Raw genomic sequence first — 26,348 nt, forward strand, 5'->3', positions numbered from 1 at the left:
GTCCTTGATTTGAAGGCCTGTCCGGTCCAATTCGGGTTTCAAGTCTAAAGGGGGAACGCAGGGAGAAACCTTGAAGTTGCTCACCCAGTTAGCGCTTGGACGGCATACTGAGCAGGCAGGCATGGGGTTCAATCCAGGCTTAGTCATAATTAGAGTAGACCCACTGAAGTCCATAGGACAAGCCTACACTAAGTCTGGATCCAACCCGAGCCGCCCGCACTATAGTGAAAAGCACTGTATTTCTGCTTAAATTCCAATAGTTATTCCCAAATTTGCATCAGTACATATACATTGGCAAATGCAGATGTTATGCAAACCTGTGCCCTGTTTTTGGCTGTTGCATTTCCTCATTTCTGGTGATACATAAGTGGGCACCCTGTTCAAAAAAGTGTGCATGATTCAGAGGTAGCTGTTGTGAAAAGTACACTCTCACTGCTGTGTCGAAAAGAAGGCATGGTGCAGGCGGGGGCATATTAGTGACACAATGTCCCCCTCGAGGACTCTGTTTCCCTGCGGAAGATGATGAGGGTGGGATGTCGGTGGGACAGGCGAGGAAACAGTGCTTGACATGACAGGAAGTGATGGGGTTTAGTGGTCTTTTGTTCTTCCGAGACGCTGTTAGTTTCGGGAAAGGGTTTTGTGGGAATCTGCTCCCCCCGCCCCGCCCAGACACAGGACATTTCTGTTTCCCTTTGCCTGCACCATTCAAGGAAGTGTTTGTCCCCATTTAAGCAAGCAAACTTTCCTTGGCCAAACCAATATTTATACATCCAGACTTGGCCGGCAGCCATCTTGGGCCCGAACAGCAGTGGCAGGCTGGTTACCGTGGTAACGCGGAAGGCCTGGCATGGAGGCCGCTTATCCCCATGTCTGCACTGCATGAAGGGGTCTTCGCGACCGTTGCCCATGAGGAAGTGATAGCGGCATGGCAGCACCCACGTGCCCGAGTCCTGCCCCGCTATCCTTCTGGTTAGAATACTTGAATGTCAGAGGATTCTCACAATGGTGCCCCCTCCTCTAAATGGCACCCCCGATATGAAGTGCTCTTCAAGGACTTGAAAGGTTGCCACAGAGAGGAAGGCCGGGCTCTCTTCTCCATCACCCCAGAATGCAGGACACGGAATAACGGGCTCAAGTGACGGGAAGCCGGATTCCAGCTGAACATCAGGAAAAAGTTCCTGACTGTTAGAGCGATACGACAATGGAACCCATGACCTAGGGAGGCGGTGGGCTCTCCCACGCCGGAGGCATTCAAGACGAGGCTGGACAGCCATCTGTCGGGGATGCTCTGACTTGGATTCCTGCATTGAGCAGGGGGTTGGACTCGATGGCCTTGTAGGCCCCTTCCAACCCTACTATTCCATGATTCTAAGCTGTGGCAACATGTTAAGACTTCCGACAGGCAACGCAAAACTTCCGTCATGGCTCGACCCAATATGGCCACCTTGGAGAACATACGCCATGGGCGTTTCGACCTTGACATCTAAGCTGGTCTTTGGATGTTGGATGGCATTTTTATTTCTATGTGGGAATAAGCGATGGAAGGAGATGAGTGGGGACAGGAAAGACCATGATTCTGGGGAATTCGGGAGGGAGAGGAGGTACTGACCATATGCAGAGTTGCTGGTGCCATCGTGGTTTCCGGTGGCTGTTACGACATCTAAAAAGGAAAGGAGAGGAAAGACGGGACGGGAAGTCAATTGGGTAAAGCCAAGGGGGAGCCTTGCACAGAAGCGGCCGTGTTTGGGTGCAACTGGGACAGGAAGAAGCGATCAGCTGGTAACATGGGATCCATGCCACCGGAATAATTTCGCAACGGACTCGTTGGACAGTGTCAGGAAGTCAAAGAAGCAAAAACGTAGCAGGGACTTGTAAACTGATGTACCCCCATAGCTACAGAAGTCCTCCCAACCCCAAACGCCAGACCACAATGGGGAAGAGAAGGAGATAAGTAAGGATTGGGCTATTCTTTTGACTCTGGCCCCCAAAGGTGCCACCCGCGCCCCTCTTTAAGGCAGCAAAATACCCTCCTAAACGTTCGCTGAGGAAACACACCTTCTGGATATTAATCTGCATTCCTTGAGGATGGATTGAAAATCTCTCTCTCTCTCTCTCTCTCTCTCACACACACACACACACACACAGACACACACACACACACACACACACACACACGTTTCCTTAGTCTTAAACCCTTTCCACCAGTGAATCACCCCAGCCTAAACTCGGGGATCTGGAGGAAGGTACAGAAGGCTGCAAAGGGGAAATTAGCCCCAATCCACACACCCTGTTTGCAGAGGTAGGTAGTCCCACACAGGGCGTTACAACCACACCTCCATTCCTCGTGAGTCACTCTCACGTCCCCCACAGTTTGCATTCGGTTGTGAACCTCACCTTGCCAAGCCAATTGCTTAATCCCAATGGAAAGGAAACAAGAGCCCCCTGATTATTAAGGGGCTTTCCTCCCCCCCCCCCGCCATGCTGTGAAATTCACATGTAAACAGATCCAAGACTGACCAGTTGATAATTTCAGGACAGTTGATGATATCAGCACAATCAGTCAGTCAAGTTTCATCCTTCTCCCCCCCCCCCCCGATCTGTATCAGAAGAGATACCACAACCCTAATTGCTTGCACCCCTCCTCAAAATTGCAGCTCTGAATGGGGTATTCCCTCATCTGAGGGGGATCCAATTTCCCTGGACCTCTATGGGCCAAACTAGATGTGAGTCTATTATTAATTATTATTACTGAATAATTATTTTAATTATATTACTAATAATTACTACTACTACTAATAGTCTCACATCTACTTTGGCCCACAGAAGTCCAGAGTAATAATCATTTGTCAATATTAATAAATAATAATGTTATACTATCGTTCTAAACTTTTCTTATGTTGTATTTTACGGTTTTGATGGTTGTGAACCGCCCAGGAATCTCCAACTGCTGGGCAGCATAGAAATGTGATAAGTCAATGATAAGTCAAGCTCAGAAAAAACGGGAGTCAGCTCAGCCCTTGACGTCATGCTCTGTCCCCGCCCTGCAGGCTGAAAAGACGGAGACACGACATCCTGTCTTCCTCGCACCGTCTCCTTCCCACAGCCCTTTCAGACTTAATGCTCCCAACACATCAGCTATTCACACGCCTGTCAACGAAAGCCAGAGAAGGAGGCGGGGGGAAAGGGCCATACACAGCCGTTTTTGTTCGGCTCAGAAAGAGGAGTTTTATAGCTGGACCGGGACGCCGCGCCAGCTCCGTTCTCCTCCTCCTTTCTGGCCCCAGCAGCTGCAAGGTTGTCTCCCCTCTGCCCGCCCCCCCGGCCACCCCAAGACCGCTCACCTTGACAGGTCCCTGTGTACTCGGCCGCATTTTCAACGTCTTGTTCGAATCCACTTCTGCGGGGAGGTGGGGGGAGAGGGAGGGAACAGGAGAGAGAAATCTCATTAAGCCTGCCGGGCTGATTAAATTCTCCGCTAATTAATCAATTGGTTGGCACCCAGCAAATCAGAGAAAGGTGGGGGAGAGAAATGCTAGCGAAGGGCCCCGAGAGAGCGGCCCAATCAGCTCCCGCTTTCTTCCCCTCATCCCTTGCTGGTGGAGTTTGGAGGAGCACAGCGTGGGACGGATTGTGCCGCGGCAGCGGGCTGTTTCTAGGATTTGCAAATTGCATCTGTGGTTCGGGGGCCTTGGAGGAGACGCTAGGGGAGTGGAGAGGGGAATCTGAGAGAGAAATTCTTTGCAAGCCAGCCTAAGCTCCACAGATGACCCAAATATCTTTTTATTTGTTTAATTTTTTAAAGGAAAAAAAAGTCAAGCTTCTAGTCCTCCGGACGACAAAGGAACATTGGGGCAGAGTCAGCTGTGTCCGCTAGAACCAACAAGGCCCCTTTGGCTTCTAAAGGTTCAGGATGCGACGGTGTGGAAGTCCACTTTATCATTCATTTAATTCTTTTAAATAGCTTGCTTTTCCAGCATGTGTTCAAAGTGGTTTACAACAGAAGGGGAAGAAAATCAAATAAAAACTACTGTGACAGAAAATAATGAGGCCCAGAAACTCTAAAAAGTGTAAAAAAAGACTTCGTCCTAGAGATGTTTTGACTACAACTCCCATCCCACCCAGGACGGATGGGAATCGAAGTCCAAAACATCACCAGGTTGGGGAAGGCTGCCTTAGATAATGCATCAGCCAGGCACAAGCGTAGCAACTAACTAAATATCTGACGGGCCCAATGGGAAAGGAAGATTTTACGGCCCTTCCAGAACTGAACCCACAGCTGAGGACCAGCCCTGGGATTGCCTCCCGATGTAGTCTGGTTCACCTGATCTCATCGCTGAACGGTACGCAAGCACCGGTGTGCAGCCAGATGCAGTACGGATCTCGGGAAGCCAGGCAGCTCCTGCGAGGGGGGAGCGGGGGGAGAGAGAGAGAGAGAGAGAGAGATTAGTACCTGGATACTGGTGAGGCTGCTCTGCTCAGTTGGTGTCCAGAAAAATGGCAGCTCAGTCTCACACCCTGGGAGCGTCGCAGCCCATTCTCAAGCAGCTCCGAGTTACATTTCCCCCACCCACTGGAGAGGCAGCGTGGTGCGGTGGTTAGAGCAGGGGAACCTGTGGCCCCCCCAGATATGGCTGGACGTCAGCTTCCATCAACCCCAGTCAGCATGGCCCATGGTCAGGGATGGTAGGAGTTTCTATCCCGCCTTCTTTCCTCTTGCAAGGAACCCAAGGCAGCTTACATTATCCTCCTCTCCATTTTATCCTCAAAACAACAACCCTGTGAGGTGGGTTGGGCTGAGAGTCTGTGACTGGCCCAAAGTCACCTAGTGATCTTCATGGCCGAGTGGGGACTAGAACCCGGATCTCCCAAGTCCCAGTCCCAGTCCCAGTGACACCACACTGGCTCTGTGGAGTCTTGAGTTCGAATCCCTGCTCAGCCAGGGCTTGGGCCAGTCATAAGACAAGCCCAGCTGGATCAGGTGAAAGGCCCACCTTGGCCAGCTTTCTGCTTCCAACAATGGACAGCCACATACTCCCAGGAAGCCCGCAAGGCAGAGCAGGAAGGCAGCACCCCTCTCCTGTTCTGTGTCTCCAGCATCTGGTCTTCAAAGATATACTGCCTCTGAACAAGGAGGTTCAGTTTAGCTGTCAAGGCCAAGTAACACCCACCGATAGACCTTCTCCTTCCCCTCCTGGTGGCCATCATGACCCAAATGCATCTGAGCCTACCTCACAGCGTTGTTGTTGTCAGGATAAAACAACTTTCAGGTGGTTGTTATGAGGGGAGAACACCGCCCCCCCCCCCCCGGCTCCTTGGATGATAAGCAGGGAGGATAAAATACAAACGGACTCACGGAAGGAGGAGGTGTGACGGCTAAAATGGGACCTCACGTTTATTGGTGGTCTACCTCTGGACACTGGCTGCTGGAAGGGGCAAGAGCGGGAGAGGGCCTGGGCCTTCAAACCCTGGTTGTGGCCGTATCCTGCCCCGAAGGAAGAAACAAAACCCCAGAAATCCTGGCTGCCATTTTGCTCTGCTGACTGGAGCCCATTCCCTTGCCCCGACTCTGCGGAGATGGGAAACTAAACCAGGAAATCTCCCTCTGCTTTATGGATGGAGAGCCCAGAGCCCAGGGTCAGATCTGGTCCTCCTGAGTTCCCGACCTGGAACTCTGGGATGCCTCTGATGGCCTTGCCCCCTTCCCCTGCACCCACCGCCGATGCCTCCCAGCGTTTCCCTGTGCCCTCATTCTAAAAGGTTGAAACGCTTCTCACAAGGCTCCGTGACTGGCAGGAACAGCTTGCAGCTACAATGTTTTGGGCTACGCCCCTTTTGCCTTTGGCCACACCCCTTTTGCCTTTGGCCCCACCCACCACTAGAATATGGCCCCCGAGAGCGTCTCCAAAATGGAATTGGGCTGGAAATGGTCCCAACCCCCCCCACCGCTCATGCCAAGACAGTGCGCCGTGTATATCTTCTCCTGTCCTCTCACTCAAGCTGAGCAAATGGAAGGAGCACAACAGGATTTGTGGGGTCTCCAGCATGCTGGGATTTAGAAAGGGGCCTTTGGAAGAAGGAGGACAAGGAGGAAAGAAAGAAAGAAAGAAAGAAAGAAAGAGGCTGGTTGAATGGAGAAGGAGGTTGAATGGGGAGGAGGAATGAGGAGGAGGTTGACTGGGGAGGAGGAATGAGGAGGAGGTTGGCTGGGGAGGAGGAATGAGGAGGAGGTTGGCTGGGGAGGAGGAATGAGGAGGAGGAGGCATGGGGAGGAGGTTGACTGGGGAGAAGGCATGGGGAGGAGGTTGACTGGGGAGGAGGCATGGGGAGGAGGTTGACTGGGGAGGAGGAATGAGGAGGAGGTTGAATGGGGAGGAGGAATGAGGAGGAGGAGGCATGGGGAGGAGGTTGAATGAGGAGGAGGAATGAGGAGGAGGAGGCATGGGGAGGAGGTTGAATGGGGAGGAGGAATGAGGAGGAGGAGGCATGGGGAGAAGGTTGAATGAGGAGGAGGAATGGGGAGGAGGTTTGGGGAGGAGGAATGAGGAGGAGGAGGCATGGGGAGGAGGTTGACTGGGGAGGAGGAATGAGGAGGAGGTTGAATGGGGAGGAGGAATGAGGAGGAGGCTGAATGGGGAGGAGGAATGAGGAGGAGGAGGCATGGGGAGGAGGTTGACTGGGGAGGAGGAATGAGGAGGAGAAGGCATGGGGAGGAGGCTGAATGGGGAGGAGGAATGAGGAGAAGGCTGAATGGGGAGGAGGAATGAGGAGGAGGAAGCATGGGGAGGAGGAATGAGGAGGAGGAGGCATGGGGAGGAGGAATGAGGAGGAGGAGGCATGGGGAGGAGGTTGACTGGGGAGAAGGAATGAGGAGGAGGCTGAATGGGGAGGAGGAATGAGGAGGAGGTTGAATGGGGAGGAGGAATGAGGAGGAGGAGGCATGGGGAGGAGGAATGAGGAGGAGGAGGCATGGGGAGGAGGAATGAGGAGGAGGTTGAATGGGGAGGAGGAATGAGGAGGAGGAAGCATGGGGAGGGGGTTGACTGGATAGGAGGAATGAGGAGGAGGTTGACTGGGGAGGAGGAATGAGGAGGAGGTTGAATGGGGAGGAGGAATGAGGAGGAGGAGGCATGGGGAGGAGGTTGACTGGGGAGGAGGAATGAGGAGGAAGTTGACTGGGGAAGAGGAATGAAGAGGAGGCTGAATGGGGAGGAGGAATGAGGAGGAGGTTGACTGGGGAGGAGGAATGAGGAGGAGGTTGAATGGGGAGGAGGAATGAGGAGGAGTAGGCATGGGGAGGAGGAATGAGGAGGAGGAATGGGGAGGAGGTTGACTGGGGAGGAGGAATGAGGAGGAGGCATGGGGAGGAAGTTGACTGAGGAGGAGGAATGAGGAGGATGCTGAATGGGGAGGAGGAATGAGGAGGAGGTTGACTGGGGAGGAGGAATGAGGAGGAGGTTGAATGGGGAGGAGGAATGAAGAGGAGGTTGAATGGGGAGGAGGAATGAGGACGAGGCTGAATGAGGAGGAGGCATGGGGAGGAGGTTGAATGGGGAAGAGGAATGAGGAGGAGGATGAATGAGGAGGAGGTTGATGGGGGAGGAGGAGGAGGAAGGAAAGAAAAAAAGGATCTGGTTGAACGGTCCGTTCAAGGAAGTGGATGGCTCAGGTCTGGGTTGCTGGCCTGGTGGCATTTCCTGGAAATGGCAGGAAACCTGTTGGCGGGGCAATTCAGATGGTGTGAAGCAGAAGTCACCAGGTGATTGGCACTTGGACTGGCCAGCCCCCTAACTCTGCCTGGCCCAAACAAAGCCTCTGTTAGCTCTACTGGCTACCGCTGCACGCCCCAAATCAGCCCTCGCCGCTCACCTGCCTGACTCGTCCCAGTCCCACCACAGCCACCGCTGCAGCCTAGAGATACCACCTGATCTGAGAATGGTGGGAATGGGAGGAACCTCTGGATATGTAGGCCGGACACCTTAACGCTGCCTGGCCCCAACCTGGTGGTGGTGGGGGGAACCAACGCTGACCTCCAGAAGTTTCAGCTTACAACTCTCATGCTTCCTCACCATTGGCCGTGCTGGCTGGGGCTGCTGGGAGTCGTTGGTGAAAACATCTGGAGGGCCGGAAATGCCCCCCCCCCATTTACAAAAATAATTAGCTGTTTCTGATTTTCATTTTTCCTCTACAGTAAGTGCAGGGCCCCGGATCCAGATCTTAAAAGCCTCCCCCTCCCCCGATCTGAATCCGCGCCCCTGTGCCTACTCTAGGGGAAAATTGAAAGCAAGACGTAGGTGCTAGACACACATTTGAAGTTATGCCCTTTAGCCTTTCAAATTATGTAGTTAAAGTTTTGCTGTTTTAAACGTTCTCGGTTGTTTAAAAATTGTGTTATGGCTCTATCATTTTAGATAGTTGTGCAGCACCTCGATGGCCTTAAAAAAGAAGCAGCAGCAAATGAGGCAGTGTGTAACTGTTAATAATAAATGCAGCGAACGCCACACCGTGGAACATTCCACCTCCAGTGTTCTGTGACGGCCACAGCACCCTGTGATTCGTATCAGAGCAGCTGGAAGAGAAGCCAACACACTTAGCATCAAGGCTTTAATGTTTCCGTCACATTAGTCACATAAATAAATATGCGGTTTCCGTGATTAACTGCTTCCTTCCAGGATCCAGAACTCCAGCTCCTCAGAAGCGTTTGGACTACAACTCCCATAATCCCAGATCATCGGCCCTGCTGGCTTCCCTTCCCTTCAACGTAACTCATTTATTTGATTTATACAGAGATTCCTATCTTGCCTTTCCAGGACCTCTGCCATCAAACACATTAAAAATACAACAACGAAAAGACATTAAAATCACAACGCAAGGCAGAGGCCACAGAGAAAACCTAAGCTTTACATAAAGCACCAGACATTTGGCACGCTAAAGCTAGCTGGTATGTATATAGTCATTTATTTTTATATTTATATCCTGCCTTTCCCCCTCCTTAAGGAACCCAAGGTGGCATACATCATCCTCCGCCTCTCCATTTTATCCTCACAACAACGACCCCGCAAGGTAGGTGAGGCTGAGAGTCAATGACTGGCCTGAAGTCACCCAGTGAGCTTCCTGGCTGAGTGAGGGACAAGAACTCGGATCTCCCAAGTCCCAGGCCAGTGCTCTAACCACTGCACCACACCATCTTCACCAACTGGCAAAAGACCACCAGAGATGGGACCCCCTATGCTTCCTGGGCCAAGATGTGGGCAGGAGGGTAGGGGAGCCCTCAAAGTTGTTAATGTTGCCTCCATTTCACTAACCTTCGGCAGGTGCTATAGGCAGCACAGCGACTGAGGGGAAGCCGTACCACGCAGCTGGAGAAGGCTACGTACAGGGCGTGGTTGGCCTCATCCATCTCGAAACCCAGGACCCGCCGATCATCCTTCTTGACGCTACACCTGGAGAGTGGGGGAGAACAGAGGATGAGTCTGTACGCTTGAAGCTCAAATATGCCAGTATTTGGGGGTGTTTTGACTCTGCCCCTTTCGCTGTTGATCCTCCCACTTTTCCCTCTGGCTCTGCCCACCACTGGGATGCGGCCCCCAAGAGCTTCTCCAAAATGACATTCAGTCCTGGGGCTGAAAGAGGTTCAACACCCCCGTTTTAAACCATGGTGGTTTTTCATCAGTCTCTCAAGGGCGCCTCGCGGAATTGTGAACAGGTTTTACAATTTGGGAACGGCCGTGTGAAAACCAACCAACTGATCCGGTTCTCGACAGCAGGGGAGGGAAGCAAAGCAGTGATTACTTAGTTACTGATCCTAAACACTTGCATTAGCATGGAAGGCCCACTGAATACAGGAGGGTTACTTCCGAGTAAGCTCTGCTCCTTGTAACCATCGGCTGAAGCTTCTGAAGGTCTTAGCGCTATCCTGTTGAATTTACCCTTCTGCCACCAAGGATAATGATGTCTGAAGAAACCTAGGGTGCATCTGACCTATCCAATTGACTCTCGATTGGGCTGGCTTCCCCCATGGACCTTCAAGCGTGTATGACGGAGCAGGGCCAGCCCTCAGAGCTCCATGCGGCAAAGCTAAAAACTCCCAGAGTTCCACAGGAGGGAGCAGCCATGACAGGTTGGGCCGAATGTGCCGGCAGCTTGGCGGGGTTCCTTGTGGGCAAAAGTTCAGATGTTTTAATCATTTTACTGAGGTTGCAGCAAAGACAAGAGTCCGAAAGGAGGGTCGGGGTCAGAAAAAGATAACAGGAAGCTACACAGAAGGATAACGGGGAAAACAGATCTCTCAAAATATTTGAAAAACAAATAAATTAAAAATACTAGACAACAGAATTGTGGTGTTTTGTTTTGTTTTAAAAAAACCCTCAAACCAGATAAGAATGTTATTGCCTCTTAAACTCAGTCAGTGCCGTTCTATTTTTGCCTGAGTGGCACCCACTGACAAAATTCCCCCGTTTTAAAGCTTCTGATAAGTCAAAGAGAAGGTTTTGTTGGGGGGGGGGTGTTGTGGAATTGTTAGAAAAACGGCCCCATTTGACAGGAAGCCAAAGAGACCTTCACGCCTCCTCATAAAGAGAGCAGGACGGTAATTTCCACACCGGCTCTCCGGAGCGCACCTGCAAATGCTGTTAACACAAACTGGAAAGCGACAGAGAGAGAGAGGGCTGGGGGGGAGAGAAAGAGATACGGTTCTAAATCAAACTTACATTCCAGCTGTGCAAGGAAGAAGGCCAATTGTGGAGAGATAAGCGTGGGTGTGAAAGGCCAGGGGTGACCTTGTCATGAGGCTGCCGTCTCAGCCTGAACCATTTTCGAGAAGGCTCGATAACGGGCCTTGCACATTGTGGCGCACTCACATTATTTTTTCCATGCAGCCGTCGCTTCGGTCAAATAGGTCCGGCAGGTTTTGGAACAGTGGCAAAAAAAGACCCTGCCAGAGCTGTTTAACCAGAAGCAATAGAGTCGGGCAAGCGTACCCACCACAGGCAATCTCGCCTCTTTCGTACCACCTTCAAATGCTCTAGGAAGGACCGGAGCACGTGCTTGGCATGCAGGAAGGTTCCAGGTTCAATCCCCGTCAGCAACTCCAGATCAAAGGATCTGGTAGCGTGATATGGAAAAGACCTGAACAGTTGCTGATGACAATTACAGTTTCGAGCCAGGATATCCGAAGTTCTACCTCCTTCTATATGAACCCACCTGTAACTTACAACCACTGTCAGAGGTCCTGTTATATGACCCACCATCTGGAAAGGATAGGTTGGTGGGTACTCAAGGCAGGGACTTTTTGGTAGCAGCATCCCAGTTGTGGAACTCCCAACCAGGGGAGGCAAAATTGGCTCCCTCTTTACCGGATTTTAGACAGGCAGTTATGGCTATCTTGTTCTATGGGAGTTCTAATGCTGCTTAGGGGTGCAATCCTATGCATGTTTAGACAGAAAAAGGCCTACAGTTCCCAGCATTCCCCAGCTAGAAGAAGTCCCACAACTCCCAGAATTCCCCAGCCATCATGGCTGGCTGGGGAATTCTAGGAGATGTAGGACTTTTTTTCTGTCTAAACATGCATAGGATTGCACCCTTAACGTTATTTTAATATCGCACTTCAGTTTTAATGCCACTTTCTTATTTTTACTGCTTTGACTAGTTTTTCTCCTCTTGAGGTTAGGGATGGGAGAGAATTTTCTTGGGCCCACATTTTGAAGCAAGCTGACCTCATTCACACTTCCTAATATGTTGCTCCGAACACAGTTACCCTCCGGGCTGTGCCCCTCTCCAAATTTTGTGGCACAGTTCCCGGCTCAGAGGTTGTGTACAAAAATGCAGATAGTTCTCTCTTTATTTATTTATCTACAGGAGTTGTGTGCTGCTTTGTAGCTCACAAGATGCCCAAGTGGTGAACAATAAAAGAAATAGAAAGAATCGAAGTACAGAATTAAAATATTCAAAATCAGATGTCAATAAAACCGTGGCTGGTCAATCAGCGAAGGCTTACTTAAAGAAAAAATGTATTCAGCAAGAGCCTAAAATAAAACAGCGGCGGTGCCTGACATTAACCAGCAGGGAGTATACTGGAGAAAGCTGCATCCAAAAATGCATATACCAGGCAAATCGTGAATTTTTATGCATGAAAAAAAGTATACCTGTTGCATTGTGGAAACTGGATGGAACAGACCTATGATTATACAAGTGGCACTGACAAGGACTAGATACAAAGCAATTTGTTCATCCCTACTTGCAATTGTTGGTTTTATGATGATGTTACGTGTATATGGTGTTACGATCTATCACCCTGGGGCACCTTGTCAGCAGAGGGTGCAATTTATAATTTCATCCAATACAGAAATAAATAAATAAAATAAATCTGCCCTCCCAAACACCTTAGCAAATTCTAGATGCAATTGCATACCCCACCCACCCATCCACTGTTACTTCTGACCACCCGGCCCCACAACCCAGACTCACTGGGAAGGGTTGTAGGCTGAGACCTCTTCCAGCAACAGCATCTCCACTGTGGAGTTTTCGTTGGTCCGGGAGAGCATCTTCAACACTGTGCCGTCTTCCGAGCCCAGGAAGAGTACCGTGTAATTCCGAAAGGGTCCAGCTGCCGTGTCTACAGCCAAACGGGTCAGCTTGTACCTAGGGTGGGTGGAAGGGGGAAAAGGGGCTTGCACACTTCGTGCGTTAAAAAATAATAATCCTGGCTTCAAATTCCGACTTGTCCCCATTTAAAACAAAGGCGTTGAAGCTCTTTCAGCCTGAGAGCTGAATTCCATTTTGGAGACTTTTCTAGAGGCTACATTTGAGCGGTCAGCCTCTAGGCAGGCCGGATTTGGCCTACAGGCCTGAGGTCAAAACCACCCTGAATTTAAAACGTTCCTGGTTAACTGAGCTTGGAAAACCTTTGAGGTTAGCTCCACACCACTGAGGTTCACTTGGAAGTGAACCTCAATGAAGATGAGACAGAGTGGAACAAAGGCCAAGTGAGGAGAAAAAACTTTGAAAGCAGGAAGAGAAATCGCCCTTAGAAAATATTGGGTGCTCAGCACAGAACCAAGGCCCTGTCAGGAGAAAGGATTTTGAAAGCAAGACAGTAATCTGCCTTAAAGAAGCACACACCGGATGCTCAGAGCGGAACTAAGGGCAAGTTTTGGGAAAGAGCATTAAAAAATACCAGGTGCTCAGAGAAGAACAAAGGCCAAGTCAGGAGAAAAGATGTAGAAAGCCGGAGGGGAAGCAGCTTTAAAAAATACTGGGTGCTCAGAGCAGAGTGTGTGATTTGGCAGACGTGCCTCAGAGCAGCCAGCCCAGCTGTATCCGTGACAGGCAAAGCTTTACCGGCTGGTAGTCTTGGTAAACCACGGCTGCTCTGTGACCGACGGCACAGCTTCATCCAGGAGAGGGAAGGACTTGATGAAACCCAACATCTCATCGGGGAAATCATTGGAGGTTTTGTAAGCCAAGGCTTTGCCGATGCCTGCACAGCAGCCAGGTCTGCGAGAGAAGAGAAACCACAAAGGCGTTGGGGGGATTAGGGTAGGGGTGGGTGGACAGTAGTGAGCAGAGGACCCCAGAAGCTCCCCCACACACACACACACTTCTGAACAGGGCAGCTTTCTGCACAGCCCACTTGCACGTTTCTGAGCCTGTCTTAACAACATTGAGGACTAGAATCTTTTAAAAAGCTACAATATTAAAACAACAATCCTGTTTGAGAATATATATTATGAAGCTCTGCACATGGGAAAATGAACGGCACCGCTTATGAGCTCGTGAAGCCGTATTTTAAAAACAATCTGGGCCTGGGGACTGCAGCATTTCCAGAAAAAGATGGAACTTGCTTTCCCATTCACCTGGAACCCTTTAAAATGGTGGTCATATAAACAGAAAGGGAGTCAATGACCTCCACACTGGATGGCAATCTGTGCTGAAAAAATAAAATTAAAATGTCTGCCCAGGTGATCTAAATTCCACACGCTGGGTAAATTACACAGTTTGGAGCAAAGCTGGCCGGATTTATTTGGCATCATTTATTCTGTGACTCTGAATAACTGTGCATCAGTTCTGCTAGACGCAAAGAGGACAAAGAGCTATGGAGGGCACTGCGATTCTGCCAGCAGTTACGGTCTTATTCAGTCACCCCTTTGGCTTTTGAAATTTCGGCAGCCCTTGAGCCATATTTTCACATTCCACAAGGGCCGGAAACTTGACTGAAAACAAATCAAAATAGATCGCCGAGATTCCAGCCCACCTTTGCGATCCGAGGGGCTAGAAACGTGATTTTTGTTTTTAAGAGAAAGCAGAGCTTCTTAGGAAGCCAATTTCTGCGGGCAATACTGCATTCTACACTCCCACAGAATCAGCCTCTCTCTCTCTCTCTCCCGCTCTTAATCTCACACTCACACACTCCTGATCGCCAGCGGTGACTCATGCACCATTACCTCTTCCAAAGCTGCAAGCAGATTAGCTAAGAGACCCGTGATCCATACATTACAAGACTGGGTCAAGGTTTTAATACCTGGGCTTTGGGACTTTCTCCTCAGGGATGGGAGTCCAGGCTGTATCTGCGTTCTTTTGTTCCTTGAATTTGCCATTGAACACTCGCTCCACTTCGTCCATGTAGAAGGCACAGACAGCAGAGCCCGTGATGCTGGGCAGAACAGAAAACAAGCAGTCAAAAACAGAAACACTAGGCAGGGAAAACACATCAACAGAATCAAAGAAGCAAGCTTTGTGCAAACTAGCAGCTTGGGTTCTGCGAGGCTTATTTTAAAAGGACCTTGCCAAGGAGACAAGCTTTGTGCAAACTAGCAGCTCAGGTTCTGCAAAGCTTATTTGAACAACCTTGCCAAAGAGGCAAGCTTTTGGAAAGCTAGCAGCTCAGGTTCTGCAAGGCCTATTGTAACAACCTTGCCAAAGAGATGTGTTTTGTGGGAACTAGCAGCTCAGGTTCTGCAAGGCCTATTGTAACAACTTTGCCAAAGAGAGGAGCTCTGTGCAAAGCAGCAGCTCAGGTTCTGCATGGCTCATTTGAACAGCCTCGCCAAAGAGACGAGCTTCGTGAGAAATAGCAGCTCAGGTTCTGCAACAGCGTCTTTGTAAAAGGAACTCGCCAGAGAGCTGCGAGAGTCATTCAGGCAAGCAGCTCAGATTCTCCGAGGCTTGGGAAGGGCGCAGCTTCGCTATGGTTACCTGTTGGGCTGGGTGGTGAAGATCCCGAAGATGGCTGCCCGCCCGTTCACCTGGGTTATATCTGTGATGGCCTGAAGGACATCGAAGTAGAAGAAGGAGTCACCGGGCACCGAGCAGTTGAGGCGGGCTTTGAGGAAAGACGTCCAGTATTTCTCCAGAACCCGGGGAGAGCCCCCCATGTCATTCTTACAGACCCTTCCCACACGGGAGAAGATAACCTGGGATGGGGGGGGGGGAGAAAGTAGAATTGAAGACTGAATTCCTTTCCCATAGACACAAAACCTTAAGCCAGGGGTGTTGAATGCCTTTCAGCCCAAGGGTCAAACTGAATTTCAGAGAAGCTCTGAGTGGCAGGCACATTCCAGCAGTGGGTGGAGCCAAAGGCAAAAGGGTGTGTGGCCAAAGACAAAAGGGGCAGGCTCAAAACAGCAGCGCATTTAAGCTTAACGCTCTTACTGCCCGTTCAAACCAAATCAAATCTTATTTTCACCAAGCCAATGGCCGTTGCAATTTGTAACAATACATACATAATCAGACATAAACCAAACAGTAATAGTGTCCAGTGTCCATAAAAAAATCTACCAAAGATTTACCAAACAGGTAAAAATATTAAATACAATTAAAACTAGCATCATGCAATTTAAAACACAGGACGCCTCCGCTGCTAAAAATCCCACCGTTTTTGCCTTAACTAACCTATCACAGCCCTCAAGAAGGAGGTTCGCATAATAATCAGCGGGGCGCCCCAGACAGGGCAGTGATACCGGGGCAATTAACTCTTCATGGGCATTTCTATACAAGAGCAAAACAGGAGCACGGGGGCTACGGTTTTGACATTTCCATCTCCGCAAGCACATACCCGATTTTGAACTGGGATTCTAGTACACAGAGGGAAGCACGTTAAAACGTGCGCTTGAAAAAGCTATTCTAAGTTTAGGGTATGAAAGCTGCTGTAAATATCACCATGACTTCTCAAAGGGACTAAGTGAGGACTGTCTAAAGTGAGGGCTCAGTTTCCTCATTATGGACGAACTATTTTGTCGTTCAGGGTCCTATAAATGCTGTTTCAGTATTTCTTTAGCTTTGGGCAAATCTACGCTTAATAATTGTTGGGGTGAAAAACCAGCTAGATTTAACCTGAGGTTAACAGCTTTCATCCAACTGCTACTTTGCAAGTCTTTTTGTATTAAGGCAAGCAAGCCCTTTGGAACTTAGTGCCTGCTACCGAGCCTTAGCCGAGGCATTTCATCCTTTTAGAACAGGGAAAACACAGTGGGAAAGCCAAGGAACCACTGAAGGATCAGTGGTTGGGGGAAAGGTGTGTAGCCAACTGGGGAACCCCAGATGTTTTGAATATTATTTCCCCTAATACACACATGTTTTGATTGGAAAACAGCATTGCAAAATTCGGAGGAGCATGAATTTCGAAGGGAAACCAAGTTTTGGTTTGCACAGTGGTTCACAAAGCGCAAAATTATTTATTATCATTATTTATTTCATTTCTATACCACCCCATAGTCAAAGCTCTCTGGGCGGTTCACAATTCATAAAAAATACAAGAACAGGATTATACAATATTATGATAAAAACATAGTCTAAAAGTTTTTTTTAACATACAAAATTTTAAAACAATTTAAACAGCCAAGGATAATATCAGTAAACAATTTTTAATAGACCTATTTGAACAGCAGACATATATGCCCCATCACATGTCATTAAATGTCTGGTAGAAGAACCTGGCACTGAAAATATGGCAGTGTCAGTGCCAGGCAGGCCTCAGTGGGGAGCTCATTCTGCGGGGGGGGGGGACAGCACTGAGAAGGCCCTCTCCCTTGTTGCCACCTTCCAAGCCTCCTTTGGAGGGGGGGCTCAGATGTACACCCAGTCGCTGCCTCTTTGCAGAGTTCACTTAGGCACAATCACGTCAACTGCCTGGGACCTCTGTGTTCCACAGAGAGTGCCAGCTATACCAGCGGGAAAATCCCCCAGAGCCTCTGGAATCCATTAACCTTAAAATGCGAGCTGGACCAACTTTTGCCCCACCCCATTGTCATATGGGTTTACAACAGGTCCGTGTTGGTTGCGTGAAAAACCCAAAGCAAGTGAAACTCAGCTCGGGCTCCCATCTTGGACACTTACCCGGCCCAGCGTGGTATACTCCATGGAGATCTCACGGAAGAAGAAATAGACATAATCTCCGTACTCCAGGGCATGCAGGAAATGGGGTTCTGTGGGAGACGGGGAGAAGGGGCACTTAAAAACATGAGCGTATGGGACGTGGAGCAGCAGGGGGGGATGGACCGTAGCCAATGACGTGTGGGTGGCTTACAGCCTCCTCTAACATCACTGTGTTTTTCGTTCCCCATTTGTTCAGCAAGGCAGAAGCAAGGGAAAAGGAGCAGAAATGGCCTCAGAGTGTAGGAAGAGATTGTTTCTTCCAGGGGTGTCGAACCTCCTTCCGCCCTGAAGCCCTGAATTCCGTTTTGGACAAGCTCTCGGGGGCCGCATTCCAGTGGTGGGCAGAGCCAAAGGTGAAAGGGGCGGGTCACACACCACCAGCTCCTCCCCAGCCTCACCTCTCAGCCACTTGGAATCATATCTCACGGTCCGGAGCACGGGACTCCGCTCCCCCAAACTCCGGTAGATCACCGCATCACTAGCCAGGAAGTCGGCCACAGTAGCCGAGTACAGGTTCCCTTCTGCAAGGAGGGAGAGGGAAAAAACAGAAAGAGAAAATGGGGATTCCCATGAGGCCGAATCCAAGCTACTGTGCCAAAACATGGAGTACTAACTTCCTTATGAATATGGAAACAGTGGACAGTGGGCTGATAACATTTGAGAGACTATATCTATATCTAAACGCACTCCGCAAGTGCAGCAAGCAAGGAATTCTAACATTAAGAAAGATATTATGGCACCAGGGTTTCCATTTATTTCCCTATGCTGAAGCTCTTGAAACTTTAGATCGCGTTCCAACCAAGTAGAGTTGCCTATATTTTTTATGACGATCGTTTTCAGTCCCATCTTAATTGTTAAGAGATCTCAAGTATGTAGCCTGGATTTGTCAGTTCACAAGCTCTGGGCAGATATTCTAATTAAAAAAACCCAACCCAACCCAAAATACTAGACAAGGCCCAAGTCTCATAGACATACCAGCAAAAAGCGCAACGTTGGTCTGCTTCGCATCGAAGGGGCATCGTGCCTGCCCATTTAGCTCCTCCCCTTCCTGTTCCAAGCTGCTGATCTAGGAAGGAGAAGGAGTCAAGTAAGGGGGAGGAGTTAGTCCAAGGCTTATGCCATAGGCCCCGCCCTCCAGAATTTAGAAGGGTCCCTCCACAGGGGATTCCACAATGCCTTTGTTCCACAGAGGGGAGCCAAAGAGGACAAAAGGTCCCAGCATGCACTGCAGGTGACTGCTGATAACCACCTTCCCATCCCATCCAGCCCTGCCTCTTTGTACCTTGTAGGTCCGACACACTGGGTTGAAAGCGTTGGTACCACACGCTAAGAGGCTTTGGTCGTTCTTGGGAACCAAGACTTTGATGTAGTTGTAACATTCACTCTGTGGTCAAGTAGAGCAGAAAGGTAAGTTCTCAGCCCTTCTTGGGATGGGAGACTAATTCCCCTGCCTCAACATAGACTAGTCCACTGATTCTGAGCACAGTCCGGACTCAAAACAGTATAATAGCTATTGAAATTGAGACTTCGTAGCTCTCACCTGAAGCTTTCCTCTCATTGCACATTTCCCCATGTCCTGAGTCCTCCACGTGAGATGCTGAGAATGGGATGGAGGGCAGAGAAATCAGAACAAGGTGGTTGTTAGTGAAAATGAAACCGGGTTCCAAGAAGCAGTACCTGTCCAGAACCATCACGGCAGGAACTAGCTTTAGAGAATGCACATGCAGCAGAAATGGTTTCTAGGTAGTACACTATCCCAATCAGAGAAGGGTTCTAGGTGGCATGTAGGCAATCCCAATAGGAATGGCTGCTCATAGCAACTACCGTGGATTCTAGGTAGCTCAATTTGGGAAGGGTCCCAGGCAGCACATAAAACACTCCTACAGGAATAGGTTGTAGGTAGCTCATAGAAGCTACCACAGGTTCTAGGAAGCTCAATCAGGGAATGATTTTAGGAAGCACATAAAATATCCCAGCAGGAATGAGTTCTAGGTAGCTCCTATCAATTGCCATGGGTTCTAGGTAGCTCAATCATTTGGAGAACTCTTCACCAGCACCTAAGCTGTCCCAGCAGGAATAGATTCTCGGTAGCTCAAAAGAACTGTCCAATAGGATGAGGATCTGGGTGGCATATGGAACCATCTGCTAGTCTTCTAGCAGAAGGTAACCAAAATGCAAGACATCCCAGTGATGGGGCCAAATGGACAAAGTCCCAAGAGACATTCAAAAGCCACAGAAGTCGTTCATACATCCCCATGCTAATCCAGATATACTGTTCTTAAAAAAACAATTCACAAACAGAGACAGTGCTACTGAAGGAGGCCGGGACACTCACCCCAGTGGCCAAAGCTGATCGCATATGTCCTTCCGAATGTGCTTATTGAGCAACAAACAGTTCAGATGTCAAGAACTCAGTCCAGACCAACCCCACACTTAGTCTTGGGAATCTGGTAACATGCCAACAGGCTCAAACCAGGGAGGCCAGCAGGGATCAGGTGACCTGCGGGGGCCAATAAGATTCTACCTGGTTCTATAAAGCCACTAACACTGCTCTCCTGCACTCAGCCACGTAACTAATGATTAAGGGGAAGCCACGCATCTCTGGACACAAGATTACATGCTCCCCGGCTCCCCGATGACCAGCCCTGTGTACACCAGCGAGAAATCCACACTGACTTTGTGATGTCTGACACTACTCTGTCCTGCAGGTCTCATGCCCTCACTTGACCTCTGTGCGTTCTTCAAACTGCCTAGAAGAAGGAATGGGGGAGGATTTTGTTTGGTCCCCATTTTTAAGCCAACTGACCTTATTCGCACTTCCTAGACTAATATGTGGATTGCAGCACAGTTATCCTCTGGATTGCGCACTACTCCAAAATTGGCAATGAGGTTCTCAGCGCAAAAGTTGCATACAAAATGCACGTATTTGGGGGAGATAGCATGGAAAAATGCATATATTAGGGAACACTGCATACAAAAAAATGCCAATTTTCATGCTTAAAAAAACGACAACAGTCTGATGTGGAAATTGGATAGAACGGATTTATGACTGAATATTGATCAAAACATGCATTCAAAATGCATATACTGGTGAAAACATTGTGCAAAAATCCATTACGTGTCAGAAAAGTGCTTGCAAAAGTGCCTATACCAGGTGCGATTGCATACCAAGTTGTGTAGAAATTTTCAGGGGGTCTTAAAAATAAATAAATAAATAACAAAGCGAGGCAGAAAATGGGACGAAACAGACTTCAGAACGGAAAAATGAGAACATGAAATAGACAGATTTTCTCCATTCCTATGCAGTGGGTGGCAGGGGAGAAAATCCAACAGCATGCACCTCACCCTGATCGGAGAGAAGTCGTCCTTGGTCCGCCGGAGATCAAAGGCGTAGACGTGGTCTCTAGTGGCAAGCGGGGTGGTGGTGACGGGGGGAGAAGAGAAATAAAGAAATAATGGCTCATAGCTGAACTCAAGTGTTGCAGGGGCAGGGGAGGTAAAGAGAGCGGTTTTGCTTGGAACACTGAGATTGTATATGAGCCTCTGGGTCAGGCCTGTGGTAAGAGAAAGGAGGAGGCTGTGCGGTGTAGTGGAGAGAGAGCGGGACTTTGACATGGGTCCAGATCCCCACTCACCTATGAAATGCATTGGCCAACCTCTCATAATGCTAGGACTTGGGGTCATCCCATGAGGCTGATGGGAGATTCAGGACAGAGAACAGGAAGGACTGAACATCAGGAAAAACTTCCTGACTGTTAGAGCAATATGACAATGGAACCAATTCCCTAGGGAGGTCGTGGGCTCCCCCACACTGGAGGCCTTCAAGACGAGGCTGGACAGCCATCTGTCGGGGATGCTCTGACTTGGATTCCTGCACTGAGCAGGGGGTTGGACTCGATGATCTTGTAGGTCCCTTCCAACCCTACTATTCTAGGATTCTAGGATCAGGAAAAACTTCCTGGCTGTTAGAGCAACATGACAATGGAACCAGTGACCTAGGGAGGCGGTGGGCTCTCCCACACTGGAGACATTCAAGAGGAGGCTGGACAGCCATCTGTCGGGGATGCTCTGACTTGGATTCCTGCACTGAGCAGGGGGTTGGACTCGATGGTCTTGTAGGCCCCTTCCAACCCTACTGTTCTAGGATTCTATGCCACACTGCCGCTTACCGGGCAGCAATGAAAAGGGTCTGGTTGAGATGCAGCATGCACTGGAAATCCAGTCCCAGCTGGGCTGTGTCATTGTCCCCCACAAGGCCTCTGAAATAAGGGTACTGGGCTGTTCCTGGTTGGGAGAAAGAATGAGTGACATTTAAAAATATATATTTAAAAGAAATGTTAAGACAGAGGTGTCCTTCCCTATTTTTACTTACTTATTACCCAAATTTATATACCGCTTTCTGCAAAGGTCTCAAAGCAGTGAACGTAGAATGCAGTGGCATCTGAACGACTATAAATATGACAATAAAATAACACAATGCAACATCCATCAACGGTAGAACTGCACACTGTGCTGTGTGCCAGAACCCACAGCTGTCTGGGTCATGCTTCAGGGAAAGCCTGTGTGAAGAGATGAGTTTTAAGAAGACGTCTAAAGGTCAGAACTGTGGGGGCCTACCCCCCGCCCCCCCGCTCATCAGTACATTTCCAGTCTTGGAAAGAAGCAGCACCGGTTGAATTCCTGCCTGGTTTTATTGTGCAAATATATAACCGGTGCATAAAAAAGAGGGGACACATTCCCACACACAATCATGACCACAAGACTTATATTGGGAGGGAAGGTGGGACTTGCCCCCTGCCAAGAAAACGAGGTAACACTCACCTGCCGCACTGACAGTGCTAAGCGGAGTCAAATCCTTCGGGAAGGAAGCTGCAGACGCCAGGAAGAAAAAAAGAGCAGGAGGGATAAAAGAAAGGTGCATTCTCAGGACGATCCTGGGAGGAGACCAGAACCGAGGCAACCAGGCCCTAGGAATGAAACATCCTTCCTGTAGCAGTCCCTGGAAGAGAGTTAAAAGAGGGAGCTTTTTATCTCTTTCTTTCATTTTTATTTTATTTAACCCAGTGATGGGGAACCCGTTTCAGCCAGAGGGCTGAATTCCATTCCATTTTAACATCCCTGATATAATCCATTTCTTAGTGTCCTTTCAGGGCCATGTTCTTCTTCCTGGGGGAGAGAACCTACTGTCTCAAACCCACCACCGATAGGGCCCTGTTTACTTTTTAAGTTCCTCAGAAGAAAGTAAGGGCAAGAGGTCTTCAGATCTCCTAGAAGCTCTGGGTTTCTTCCTTTAGGGAGATCAGCCTGCCATCTGCCAAGAGCAGGGCCTTATCTGTGATGGCTCGGAGTACGGGATTCTCTCCCCCAGGAACTCTGTATGCATTCTTTCCTGGTCTCCTTCGGTAGACCAGTGGAAACAATTATTATTGCTTCCTTTTTATGTAGTTTATGTTTTGGATTAAAAAGCCATTATTTCCATTCGCTTGTTTTCCTATTTTGAATTACTTATGTGTACGTTTATTCTTTTAGAATGTGCTGTTGGACGGCAGCACATCTGGAAATATTTCAAGTGAGATAAACAATTGAAACATCCGGGGCCCCGCCATTTACTCTCCAGTTCCAGGTGTACCATGGCAGGCAGGCTGCTGGAAGCCCCTGGACAGGAAAAGGCACTCTGCATATGTTCAGCTGCTCTCGACGCAGTGCTTCAGGCATATCCCAGAACTGAGCAGTAGCACCAAAAACAGGTTTGGGTCGTTGACCCATGGGTTCTGGGGTGCAGCTGTGGCTACTATTAAACCCCCTTAAACCACTCTGCACCTAATCTCCCCCAGCCCCCAGCAAAAAAAAGTCGGGAATAAGGAGTTCATTGACGGCACCTAAGCAAACACACTGCCAACGCTATAAATATCCCGATATCCACCACTCCACTGGTTCATTTAGTAAGTAAACAGTGTGTGTGACCCCTCCTCCCCGTTCCTGCCCCGCCTGTGCCTTTCAGGCCGCCAAGGATCAGCACACAACAGCTGGCATCGGGGATAGGGTTACATTGGAAGTTCCCTTCCACAGATCCGATGCAGCTAAGGTTTCACAAAGGTCTGGGGGAAAGGGGGACACAGGCTCAAAGACCCAGAGGTTAGCTGGGGGAAACGGGGGGAAAAAGAGCCAGCAAGGATCTACAGAGGTGAGGCCATCTCTATAAATTCTGCCCCAACTTTTAGTTTTGCTTGGTTCCCCATCTTCTTTTGGGAAGCAAACAACCGAAGGATGATAGGTGTAGGAGTGCTCTTATTACGGGCAGCTCCAAGCACTAAACAGTTAGTCCTTGCGGTGTACATGACGCGCTTGTTATGTTCCAAGTGCTAAAGAACAGGCATTTTGTGAGGCTCTGATTATGTGCAACTCCTAGCACTAAAAACATAGGGAAAAGTTGGCATTTATGGCGCTCCCATTATTACAGTGAGCGTATGCCGCTTGATTGCTTTTACTCAGTGTTCCTCAAAGCAACTTAACAGCCGAGAAGATACAAAAATAATTAAAACACTCGCATACCCACGCACAAAGTACACATCAACAACATCAAGTTAACAGAATTACGGAACATCCATCATAAAAACAGCAACCAGGGACTACAAAAAACAGAAGTGGGAATCCATGAACAATAACAGTTCCTTAACAAGAATTCTGACCCTGTAAAAACATTAGAAAAGGCATCAGCTAAAAACGTTTAACAATCTAACACAATGCCAGCCAAAGGGTTGTACAGTTCTTAGCGCTGGGTAATAATCGCTATCATTTATAGGAGCGATCAGGCTATCATGGATATCAGGGCGGCCTTCAAGGTGCCATTGGATTCCAACTCCCATAAGCCCCAGCAACCATGGCCAAGGGTCCTGAAGTACATTTATAATACGTCTTGCATCCAGCACTTTTATTTCAAATATGCATCAGTCATTCCATCGTATAAAGGAGAGGAAATAGTTGAAGGTAAATGGCCGTGGTTGTGCAATAACGTAAATGAGCTTTCTATTTGCTGGGGATGGGGTAGTTATTTTTGTAACACACCAGGAAGGAAGGTTATCTAATGTCCAAAGATTATGATTCTTGCTTTCTCTGATGGATTTCTGATGCTCTTTACAGAGCAATAAAATAATTAACTAGAGTGTGTGTGGGGGGGAAGTGTTTGTACTGTTGTTGCATTCAAAGAGCATTCACATCATCACAGGAATCTTTACAACAACCCTGTAGGGCAGGCCAGAATTATGTCTATTTTCAGAGGTGGGTATAGGTGAGGCTGAGAGAAGGTGATTTGCCTTACCACCATCTAAAGAGTTCTCGGCAGAGGTGAGAACAGAACTGCAAACTCACTCGGTCTCCTAAAGGTTGAAAACTGTGGAGCGAAGGAACACAAATAGCAAATGATTCCCAGTTCATGCCCTTGCGGGGCCTTCGGTTTGCAAAATGCATGTGCAATTTCCAGGTAGGGATGTGCGAATCAGCAAAACTCGAGCTTGCTGAAGTTCTCCGAATTCCATCTCATTTTGAAATGTATGCATTTTTGAAATGTAGGCATTCTTTCCCCATGATTAGAGCGTATTTGTGCACATTTTTGAAATGGACTCATTTTGAAATCTATGCATTCTTCTCCAATGATTAAAGCGTATTTGTACACTCTTTGAAGTAATCATTTGAAATGTACTCATTTTGAAATGGATGCATTTTTGAAATGTACATATGCTGTCGAATGCTTTTTGGCGGGGGGGGGGGGGTCCGCAAATCACACTGCAAGCTAGGGAATGCAAAGACTTTGACTGCAGATTGTGTCTGATTCCATGTTCACTCCAGAAAGTGCAAACTGGGTAAAATCCTGATCAAAAACAAACTGAAACAAATTTCTCATATCTCCCTATTTCTGGGGCATTTGTCTTGGAAGGTGGAATCGCCCTTCTTCCCATTTTATAGATGGGAGGAACTGAGACTACACACACAGATCAAAGTGCCATAATGAGTCTTTGCTTGTTGAACATGTGTGCAAAGCTGCTGTATTGTGTGTTAAGAGGAAATAACAGAAAAGGACACAGTACCATGGGAAAAATCCAAGGCTGACTGTTTTTTTTTTTTTTTTACTCCAAGGGAGCTTCCATATACGCTTTCTTGTTGGGGCACAGAGATGACTCCTACCACAGGTGGGGTCACCAGGTGGTGAATTTGGGGAGCTGTCAAGGTTGGCAGACAAGACAGCTCTGATCCACAAAACCCACTGTGCATGATGTGTTGTATTATTTAGCTGATGGGGGGAGAGAAATTGCCATTTAAGTTGTGATGGTGCAGGACGGGAGCGGGGAGAAGAAAGAGAAGAACATATTGCAACTAGGGATATCGGAGAAAACCGCAATTGAATCAAATGAGTTTGGATTTCTATGACTCTACCCCATGGACTCAACAGCGGACCGTTTTTTCCTGAGTCACACGGATGCTGCAGACTTTTTCTTTTTTTACTTTCCCGAATTTTGCACAAATTCAGTAATAGAAAAATATGTAACATTAAAAAAAACCACCATCAGCCAAAAATGAGCATTTCCCCCATAGGCTAAAGCATGAAAACACACATTTTGGAGGGATTTGTGCATTTCCGCAAGTACGAATTTGTGCAAATTCAGGAACTTGAAAAAAAAATCCGATTCTGTCAACACGCAGGTGACGGAACAAAAGGTGCCTGACAATCCATGAAATGCAGATGGAATGGGTTTTACACAGTCCAGACTTCCCTAATTGCAACCAAGCCTGTGACACATTTGCTTCCATTTGTCCTTTCTACCCTCGTCTTTCCTTTTGCCAACTGTCACACTTGAGACTGTAAGCTCCGTGGAAGCAGAGACCTTTTCCCGGCCAGCTGATGAAACACAGTATAGCGCCGTGCACAATCGTAACAAATAATTCCCAATAGTTAAAACACACACAGAGAGAAACAACCCAGGCTC

General features: G+C 48.6%; 1 protein-coding gene across 2 annotated transcripts in view; it reads right to left on the reverse strand.

Moving 5' to 3' along the window:
- Window positions 1–26,348, reverse strand: part of SEMA6C (semaphorin 6C) — a 112,624-nt gene that overhangs the window by 24,919 nt on the left and 61,357 nt on the right. The window contains exons 2-17 of one of the 2 annotated variants that reach the window (XM_084824156.1): window positions 22,189–22,366; window positions 21,537–21,651; window positions 20,713–20,770; window positions 18,908–18,964; window positions 18,650–18,751; window positions 18,343–18,433; window positions 17,766–17,888; window positions 17,329–17,417; window positions 15,190–15,407; window positions 14,516–14,647; window positions 13,336–13,491; window positions 12,463–12,636; window positions 9,303–9,440; window positions 4,322–4,399; window positions 3,342–3,397; window positions 1,610–1,660 (exon numbers count right to left, since the gene is read on the reverse strand). In XM_084824156.1, coding sequence (XP_084680282.1) covers window positions 1,610–1,660; window positions 3,342–3,397; window positions 4,322–4,399; window positions 9,303–9,440; window positions 12,463–12,636; window positions 13,336–13,491; window positions 14,516–14,647; window positions 15,190–15,407; window positions 17,329–17,417; window positions 17,766–17,888; window positions 18,343–18,433; window positions 18,650–18,751; window positions 18,908–18,964; window positions 20,713–20,770; window positions 21,537–21,651; window positions 22,189–22,288 — 1,738 coding nt within the window. In that variant the 5' untranslated portion in view covers window positions 22,289–22,366. Of the gene's footprint in view, window positions 1–1,609; window positions 1,661–3,341; window positions 3,398–4,321; window positions 4,400–9,302; window positions 9,441–12,462; window positions 12,637–13,335; window positions 13,492–14,515; window positions 14,648–15,189; window positions 15,408–17,328; window positions 17,418–17,765; window positions 17,889–18,342; window positions 18,434–18,649; window positions 18,752–18,907; window positions 18,965–20,712; window positions 20,771–21,536; window positions 21,652–22,188; window positions 22,367–26,348 lie in introns of those variants that run through there. The other variant, XM_084824158.1, reaches the window with a different exon arrangement.

The sequence above is a fragment of the Heloderma suspectum genome, chromosome 17 (genome assembly GCF_057233095.1).
Source record: "Heloderma suspectum isolate Gila_16-S chromosome 17, 16-S_ref, whole genome shotgun sequence".
Lineage (NCBI taxonomy): Eukaryota > Metazoa > Chordata > Lepidosauria > Squamata > Helodermatidae > Heloderma > Heloderma suspectum.